This window comes from Nematolebias whitei, chromosome 23 (genome assembly GCF_014905685.2).
Source record: "Nematolebias whitei isolate Nwh7 chromosome 23, NemWhi1, whole genome shotgun sequence".
In the NCBI taxonomy this organism is placed as follows: domain Eukaryota; kingdom Metazoa; phylum Chordata; class Actinopteri; order Cyprinodontiformes; family Rivulidae; genus Nematolebias; species Nematolebias whitei.
The window spans coordinates 2,888,700-2,899,070 of NC_056520.1; the positions used below are offsets into that span (position 1 = coordinate 2,888,700).

Here is a 10,371-nt window from a genome sequence, read left to right on the forward strand (position 1 = left end):
AACCACGTTTGACCAAACCGCCCCCCAGTGCCAACACAAATTCAACAATTACCAACAGATGTGTTGTTGAATCGTGACGAAAGCACAACTAATTCTAATAATACGATAGCGGGAAAATATTAGTTTGTAAAGGAAAAAAGTTAAGGAAATCTATGGAACAACTAAAACTAATATGCTACAAAATAAACAAGCATTTAGTTTGAATGATCTCCCGTGGTGGAAAGTGCAGTGCGGGTTGGTTTGGTCAAAGGGTGAACAGCTCGGCATGCGGCGTTATGGATGAGTTAAGAAAAGATAATCGAAGGGGAATCTGAAGCTGCGTCCTTTGTCTTTGCACCCTTTCTAATCTGAAGAAGGCACTATGGGGTGCTTCGTTATCTCGATGACCCAAGATTCAGCTCTGTAACCCTGTCCACGAACATCTATCAGGTCAAAGTTTGGCTTCTCGAAGAGTCGTCGAAGGGGTTGTGCTCTTTTAAGGTCAAGGCTGGCGGCTTGTTATTCCACGGCAGAGGGTTTTGGTCTCTGAAGGACCACTGGCCAAAGTCCCATGGCCTTCAAGATGTTCGTTGAAACTCCCACTGACCAGCTCATTTCCTCCACTACAGTCTTGACCTCAAATCAGTGGCCGCCGTGGGAAATGTCGAGGGCTGTCTTGCCAGAACCCAATGATCGTGGCCTGAAAGGACTAGAGGTAGAGGTAGCTGACCCAGTAGACGATGTTAAACAACAAGAAGGAGGTGGGAAAGAAGACCCGCGAGTAGGAATCCAACTCCCGGATGTTGACGTGAATCCGTCCTTTCCTCCAACCGCCTTCTTTACACTCCTCGTAGCAACAGAAGAAGCTCTTACAGTCTTTGCCGTCTAGGCACTCGTACAGGCAGTTGTCATCGTAGTCGTGCCAGAACAGCGAGTTGCCCATGGGTATCATGGGCCGAGGGGTGCGACCCATGTTCAAAGACGAGTAGGCCTACAACGGAAACAAAACACGATAGATCAGATTCGCACCTTCTAGTTTTAAACTGTTTGTAGGCTTTTTGTGAATGTGCAAATGTTAGGAACCCGAATGCTGTGTGGACAGCCCATACAACTTGTAACCCCTTGCATCATTTATGACCCCGGGCATAGCTCCATGTAATCGGACTGCCACAAAGTTCTACTTTGGCGTCAGTCCATAATTCTTGCTCTTGTATCTTCCTTCTGTTAACAGTTAGAGGCACATCCTCCATGTCTTGTTTCATGTTTTCTGTGTGTTGTTGTGGCAGCCTTGCAGCGCCATCCACAGGCCTGGCATGGTAACTCCAGTCTATCGGGTCATTTTCTGATTTTGTGCAGAGGGAAACATTCGTAGAACTGTGTATGCATTTACACTGATATTTTTAGGAACAGCCAGTAAAAAGATTGCTTCAGAAAAAACTATTCTGTGTGAACAAAGCATTAGTTTAATTATAAACTACTTTTTTTTTTTCCGTTATACGCCTGTTGAAATTCGGATGTATTTTGGTATAGACTCCTCCCATCCTTAAACTTTCTCTTGTCTGGGCCATAACGTCTGATCCACTCAAGATAATGTAATAAAACATAAAACACATAAGCATCATCACGAGACGGAATGTCCCGTACACTTTGCATCACCCAAGCTTCAAGGTTGATCAAGGTCAACGCTATATATGGTCTTTGCTTGTCCAGGCCATTGTTGTACAATGAGGCATTGCTGTGTAATACTTTGTCTACGGGCGTATAATGTGTTGATAAATATTAATATATGGGGCAGCTGTGGCTGAGTGGTTAGAGCAGTTATCCTCTAATGCAAGAGTTGGGGGTTCAAATCCACCAGCAGTCACATGTTAAAGTGTCCCTGGGCAAGACACTGAACCCCTCATTGCCTCCGATGTGTGTCCCATCGGTGTATGAATGTGATAAAGCACTGATTATTTTTTGTACAGATCTAGTATAGAGCTGTATGAATGGGTAAATGAGGCACAGATTGTTGTAAAGAGCTTTGACTATCAGGATAAGATAGAAAGGCGCTATAAGTGCAGTCCATTTATGTCAGATTTAGCTAAAAGACAACATTGCATTTTGTTGTCTTTGGACAGGTGTTACAAAGTCAAGCTAAAAACAGCATGACAAACTTGTTTAAGTGGTCACCATTTCTTTAATCAAACCTTGTTGGTGTTGCTCTATGTGTTGAAGATGTTAAAAACACCCAGCAGGTAATCATACGATTCTGCCAGTAGCTATTGTATTTGCAAAAATTTGTTCCTCTGCAAAATGTGGTTCATACATACACGATCTGAAAGTGCATTACACATTTGTCGACAAACTATTGCATAGCAAAACGGCAATCTGTAGCAAATACCTTTCTCACCTTGATTTGTGACCTTCACCTTGAAGCTGGGGGACCAACAGTCACTAGATGCACTGTCTAGTGGTGGTACCAATTCACATGAAGTTTTTTTTAATTGTCTTGAGCGGTTCAAAAGTTATGGCCCGGACAAGAGAGTTTATGGATGGAGACAATACCATAATATGTCAGTCTTCAGACGTGCGTATATAAAGGGTCGTTGTCTTTCCTTTTCGTTATCACTCAATTTTGCAATTAGTAGTTGCTATTTTGGAAACTATTTACAGCCCGTTGCAGTTGGTTGCTGTATACACCGTTCCCCGTTCCATTTCTGTACCTACCGTTCCCTGTTCCACTGTCCCATAAAAAATCCAAACCGTTAACCAACTATTTTATAACATGGTTGCTAAAACTGCTAATCCTTAATGAGGGTAAAATTTCTAAAAAGGTTTTCCAGTTATTTACTTCTCTATTAAAGGAACAGAAGCAGACAAGAGAGACGGGACTGAATGGGCTGTTTAAAGTAGGCGTATAGATGCCCGTGAGGATGGAGATGTAAGGCTTCCCCACAGACAGACAGACTCTGCAAAAAAAAATAAAAATCCAGCAGAGTGCCTGAAACGCAGAGGTGGGGACTGAATGTAGCACAACTTAATTGTTCAGCCTGAACTGCCAGTCTTTTTAGCCCCGAGACACATTGAGCAGAACTCCTCCACACAAGGAGAAAATAATGAATAGGGAGGGGATCTGGAGAGACGGGAAATGACAGCAGTGGTAACTAACTCGGTTTTGGTAGATGCGCGCTGCCGCCATTAAGACACCCGCTGCAGGTACAGCCTTGAACCACCTACACAGAACATCAAGCTCTTTGCACGGGAGCTGCAGCTGGAAAGATGTTGAACTGCGTGTGCTCATAATGACATGCTAGATTTCAAGGATTGTACATATATGACTGATATCTGTCAGCTAAGGGCTGAAGACATTAACGGCTTAATTTGCTTGTTTAGACGTCTTAATAAACCCAATGTGAGCGAGCACAGCTGCACCGGTCAGGTTCAGGTGTTCAGATACACACTGTCCGCTCTGCTCGGTTGTTGTTGCTCTTTGTTTTCGTTGGTGGACAGCCAGGTACGGCCAGCGGATGAGCACTCGTTTTATGAATCACCAGGAGCGCTGATGACTCCCTGAGGTTGCTATGGCACTGCTGAAACGTCTCATTTGACCAAAACACCTCAGTAATGGACTGCTTGTAATTATATCATTGGAATTGTGCAAGCCGACAGTTCTTACCTCAGTTTAATGCTTTCTCTACAACGTGGTGTATAGCCATTATCCCTTATGGTTTTTAATGGTAGTTTTGGTGTTTTTGTCATGTCTCCATCGTGTTCTCTGCTCTTTGGTTTTATTTGTTTGTAGAGATTATTGCAATTGCAATAATATAATGATATCAGCTGCGATGACGCCACGTTTTCCTCTCTCCTTTGTCTTTTGTTAACGCAACGCTAACAACGTAGTGTTTGAGTACGGTGTGTCCAATCGTGGTCCTCGAGGGCCACTATTCTGCATGTTTTACTTGATTCCCTGCTCCAACCCACCTGTTAATCACCCATTGACTGAAATCAGGTGTTTCCCCTACCATCATTCAAGGAGGGCGCCACGCCCTGTCAACAGAACCGAGCGCCCCGCCTACCAAATCCCCAACCCTCCACCACTTCCTGACAGGAAGCAGAGATTGTAGCTCAGCTCAAACTCTAAACCGCAAGAATCGCACTCACTACAATTGTAGCGCTATGCTACCCCCCACCCCCCAACAATTGCCGGCACAAATGTAGCGCCCGCTCGCCATTATCTATCATTCTACACCACCTCATAAAATAAATAAAATACACAACCTCTGTTCTTCTACACAGTGTAACTCATACCTATTTTAATATCTTGCACTAAAACTCTTGGGTGTACTTTCAGTCCCTGTTCAGTTCCAGTCCAGAAAAACACTCATGTCGAAAACTACAAACATTCACTTTTCGAATCTTCCCACGTCGGGGGCAACGGCATACCGCTCATTTAATACAGTCAATTCACATCAAACGTCATCTCGGATCTCTATACAAAAAGCTTCATTATCGTTATAAAATGCCAACTAGTGAAAGTTCAAGTCAACTTTATTGTCATTCACATCACATGTGGTACACGAGGATCTACACAGGGTCCCAGTTAAACCCTAAAATAGCAAAAATATAAAGTATAACAAGAAACCGTAACTACTGTAAGGATCTAAGAAATACATTGAGATATACAAAAAAAAATGCCAAAGGGTATGTTAAAATAGCTAACAGGAAGAAACCTTTAACAGAACGAGGCTCAGGATGGGCGGACATCTGTCCCGACTAGCTGGGGTTAGTTTACTTGAATGTATTACTGGCAGACAGATTATTTTTTTATACCAGCATTGCTCACATTGATATTCTGATGATTCATTTGATCTGCCGTGCAGCCTTTTATGGACATTTTGTTTCTCTTCCGACCCCTCCATCTTTTTCTCATCCATTGGTTGTTGTCCCATGAACGGCTAACCCCGTATCTCACTAGGATGCGACTGCTGGCCATCTCCAAAAGTTTCTAAAATGTCTTAGTGTCTGTGTTGTTTCTTCATTTTCTTGATAACTCACGAGGCCTCGCCCTCATGTTGAATTAGAAATTTTGAGTGAAATTGTACAACAATCCTCTTGAACTCGTTTGTTGCGTTTCCACGAGTCAAAGAGATGGGACAATTCTGAGAGAGAGCTTGGCGACTAAATTACAGACAAGAAAACAAATTGTGATCAAACTGAAACCTAATTTGTGTTATTTTGGGGAATATTGTGCTAATGTTGTTCATTTCAAGCTGCATACATGTGCAAACATCTTGAATTGACCAAATCGGTGAGATTACAAGAAAAAAAGAACCATTTTGTGTTGCCAATAGTCACAGCCAATAAGATTCAGGCTTAAAAGGCACGTAAATGAGAGTAAGAAATAAAAACATTAATAAACAGTTCAAGTTTATTAGGCTTACCATCCTCTGCATCTTGAGCGGAGGTCTGCGTATACTGTAGGAGTAGTAGTTTAGCATGGCGTACTCGATCATGGCAGCGAAGACGAACAGAAAGCAGACGGTGACGAACAGGTCCATGGCGGTCACGTAGGACACTCTGGGTAGTGAGTTTCTGGCCACTGTACTCAGGGTGGTCATGGTCAGCACGGTGGTGATACCTGAAAAGGTAACGGGTTTGTCAGGAGACAAAGAAAACAGCTGACCCCCTTTTACTTTGCAAAACTACCGCGGTACTGAGGTTTGTATGCAACTGGGGAAGGAACTGCATGTATTTGATTCATCTTAAATACTCATGAATAAAACTCTAAAATACATCAGTTTGCATCTGAACAAACGACTCAACGTTGAGTCGCAGCTTTGTTGGACAGTTCAGGTCACTGTTGGTTGATCCTTTGGTAAAACGAACCTGTTAGCAACTTTGGTCTGATCAACACAGACTTCATGGAGCTTTTGAATCTTCAGCTACAGTATGACTTGATCCCATTGCCATGAGATTTTTATACTTGGACTTTGCCGTCTTCTGTTGCTTGTTTGGCTTCTTGTAAAAGGTAAATCCTCGAAGCGCGATCCTGAGGCTAGAGTTTTCCCTCTGTCGTCTTCAGCCTGAACGCACTGGATGTGTTAAGTTAGGAACCTGCTGTTTCCCAAACATTTTGTGGTCTGCTCGTCAACTCTGGATCTCAGTCTTGCCTTCAGTTTGACAACTGTCAGTCGTATCTCTGGGTTTTTATCCAACAAACTGAATGTTTGTCTGAACACAGCTTGGTGGCTTCAGAATGAGATGGATAAAAAAATGCCTAGTAAATATTTTCCCAAAAAGTCCTTTTCAGAACCTGTCACTGACGCTGAGCGCAGTATTGCTGACACGATCAGACTCGGTTACTCTGTTTTTCACTTTGCTTACACCGAGGCGGAAGAGTCACACCAAGACACTTACGTTTCATGCAATTTCCATTTTAGCAAGTGGATCAATTAGCTTAAAAACAAAAGTACCAAATCTGTCTCTGGACTGAAAATGAACAGATTTATAGAATGCCAAAATTAAAGGGAAACAACGGTTGTCTTTGGTACATTTTCTGTAAACTTTATACTCTTATCTAATGTAGATAGCTTCTTGAACTATTTAATTTTGGAAAATGGTTTGATACAACAGAACTGACGAGTTGGGGAAAGGGAATTGCTGCCAACTTAAAACAGCTCCAGTATCAAGTGGTAGTCTCTGGTCATTGACCCCATCACGGAGCAAAGAGGAGGAAATCGAAATGTCATCCGTTTGTTAATATGAGTGCAATAACTTGAAAAATAAGTGAAATACCAACTTCCAATTTGGTGTGTGGTTATATCTAAGTGTAAGAAATGTTCTTTTCCAAAACTGGGATGCCAGGTCAAAATCCAAGATGGCTGTCCACAACAGCCAATATATGCAAATCTTGTGAGTGCAATAATTTGAAAAATAAGCCATGCGTCAACTTCCATTTTGGTGGTGTGGTTGCATTTAGGCGTAAGAAAGTCCTTTATTGGAAATTGGGCTGCCACTTCGAAATCCAGTCCAGAGAAACACTCATCTTGAGAACTACAAACATTCACTTTTCAAATCCCTAATGCCGAGGGGTCGAGATGGTGTAGAGGCAGGGCAGAAGACTTTGAACCAGAAAGTTGCAGTTCGACTCATCGCTATGAGCACGTTGTGGTGTCCCTGAGCAAGAACCTAATCCCCAGGTGCTAACATAGCTGCCCACTTCTCCACCTGGGTGCATCGCATGTGCTATGGATTAAATCCAGAGCACTAATTTAGTCATTGTATGGAAACATACAATGACAACACATAGCACTTACTGTACTTACTTATTGCATCCAAAGATGCTGTGTGTTGCATTTCTATGTTAGCTTCCATAGTTTGACAATATGGGAAGACAACTTGTTGCCACAAGATGCAGCGTATACACAGAACCTTTTTAGCTACACGATTACCCTGACGTTAATACCTTGAATACATTGGGTGTTATCCATTCATCATCCAGAGAAACACTCATCTTGAGAACTACAAACATTCACTATTTAAATCCCTCAGCAATGCGGAACATTGGCGTACTGCTTGTATTCCTTTTAATGCCAAGGGGTCGAGATGGTGTAAAGGCAGGGCAGAAGACTAGAAAGTTGCAGTTCGACTCACCGCCATGAGCATGTCGTGGTGTCCCTGAGCAGGACCCCAATCCCTAATTGCTCCCCGGATGCTTACATAGCTGCCCACTTCTCCATCTGGGTGTATCTCATGTGTGATTGGTTAAATGCAGAGAACTAATTTTGTCATTGTACGGAAACATACAATGATGACAACACATAGCACCTTCTTATTGCATCCAAAGATGCTGCATGTTGTGTTGCTATGTTAGCTTCCATAGTTTGACAATATGAGAAGACTCAACTTGTTGCCACAAGATGCAGCGTATACACAGGACCTTTAGCTACACAACTACCCTGACGTTAATACCTTGAATACATTGGGTGTTATCCATTCATCCATTATCTTTACCAATATGGTGCCCATATCCAGCTATCACTGTGCAAGAGGTGGGGTACACACTGGACAGGGTGCAAGTCAATCACAGGGCCACATGGACCATTTCGTCCCTCACTTGCACCTAGGGACAGTTTAGAGTTACCAATCAGCCTAACATGGGTGTTAAATTATGAAAATGACTGATATTAGTTCCAGTAATTATACACATTTTTAACTATGGTAATGAGAGAAATGTTATAATCGAGTGTCTCATTAGTGCCATGGCTGGAGAAATGAATACACATCGTTCTGTAAGAGGACACAGTTTTCTTCAGTTAAATGAAATCAATTTTCAGCGAGATGAAGGAAGTGACAGTAACAGACAGTGAGGGCGTTGATATTTACTGCTGCGACACACGCATTATTCTTGAGAGCTTTCCACATTTCCCTCTCATCCTTCCTTCTTTCTCTTTGCGCCACGTCTCAACATTCCTCTCCCTCTTTCGATCCCTTCATCTGCCTCTCCCTTTGTTCTCATTCATCCTCTTCCTCTCCATGTCTTTCATGCCACTGTTTTTGCCGGTGGTTTCCATAGAGACGAGTTGCTCCTTTCTATTTCAAGCTTACCTCTTCTCGTCTAGCGTTTGTCTAGACTTTCCTTCCCCCGACCCCGACTCGTTACATTAAGCACTCGACCAGGTAAATGAACAACACTCGGCTCCAAGTACGTTGGATGTTTGAGCCCCACTTCACTGCAAAGTTGTATTGATACTACTTTTATCTTTGCATTCAATTGTGGCAAACTTCTGACTTTCTTCAAATCGAGGTCGTGGGGATTTTTTGTCTGGTTTTGTTGAATCTGTGGAAATTGTTGCTGCCTGATGCCATAGCGACAGAGATTTCCTGCCTGTACACGCTGTCTGAAATGGTCCAAACACATGGAGAAGTGAGAAAAGCTCCAGTATAGAAATATGCTGCAGATTTAATGGCGTTATTGAAGAAACGACAAACACATCACCTTGTTTTCTTTTCTGTCCTTGAGCTCAAATGTCAAGAGTTTGGTTCCTTTGGTAAGAGAACTCTGCACGGCTGCTCAATCACCTTTACTGTATAGAGGAAAAGCCACCCGTCTGTCCGTCCATCATCATCTATACATCCATCATGTATTCATCCATCCACCCATCCATCATTATCTATTCATCAATCCATCCATCCATCATTATCTATTCAACCATCCATCCATACATCCATCATGTATTCATCCATCCATCCATCCATCATTATCTATTCATCAATCCATCCATACATCATTGTCTATACATCCATCCATCATTATCCATCCATCCATCATTATCTATTCATCCATCATGTATTCATCCATCCACCCATCCATCATTATCTATTCATCAATCCATCCATACATCATTATCTATTCAACCATCCATCCATACATCATTATCTATACATCCATCATGTATTCATCCATCCATCATTATGTATTCATCAATCCATCCATCCATCCATCATTGTCTATACATCCATCCATCCATCATTATCTATACATCCATCATGTATTCATCCATCCACCCATCCATAATTATCTATACATCGATCCATCCACGTATTCATCCATTCATCCATCATTATCTATTCATCCATCGATCCATCAACATATTCATCCATGCATCCATCATGTATTCATCCATCATGCATTCATTCATCCATCATAATCTATTCATCCATCGATCCATACATCATTGTCTATACATCCATCCACCATCCATCATTATCCATCCATCCATCATTATCTATTCATCCATCAATCCAGCCACATATTCATCCAAGCATGCATCATGTATTCATCCATCATGCATTAATTCATCCATCATAATCTATTCATCCATTGATCCATCCACATATTCATCCATGCATCCATCATGTATTCATCCATCATGCATTAATTCATCCATCATTATCTATTCATCCATTGATCCATCCACATATTCATCCATGCATCCATCATGTATTCATCCATCATGCGTTCATTCATCCATCATAATCTATTCCTCCATCCATTATCCATCATCCATCCATCATTATCTATTCATCAGTCCATTCATTCATCATTGTCTATACATCCATCCACCATCCATCATTATCCATCCATCCATCATTATCTATTCATCCATCGATCCATCCACATATTCATCCATCGATCCATCATAATCTATTCCTCCTTCCATTATCCATCCATCCATCATCCATCATTATCTATTCATCCATCCATCATTATCTATTCATCCATCATTATCCATCCATCCACCCATCCATCATTATCTATTCATCCATCAATCCATCCATCATGTATTCATCCATTCATTCATCCATCCATCCATTATCCATCCATCCATCATTATCTATTCATCCATC

At 41.9% G+C, this 10,371-nt stretch overlaps 1 protein-coding gene across 1 annotated transcript in view; it reads right to left on the reverse strand.

Annotated features, from left to right (window-relative positions):
• Positions 1-467: 467 nt before the first annotated feature.
• The window catches only part of LOC119428835 (gamma-aminobutyric acid receptor subunit gamma-3), a 125,767-nt gene continuing 115,863 nt past the window's right edge, over positions 468-10,371 (reverse strand). The window contains exons 7-8 of the mRNA XM_037696522.1: positions 5,403-5,599; positions 468-970 (exon numbers count right to left, since the gene is read on the reverse strand). Of these exons, the coding sequence (XP_037552450.1) occupies positions 689-970; positions 5,403-5,599 (479 nt within the window). The 3' untranslated portion in view covers positions 468-688. The remainder of the gene's footprint in view (positions 971-5,402; positions 5,600-10,371) is intronic.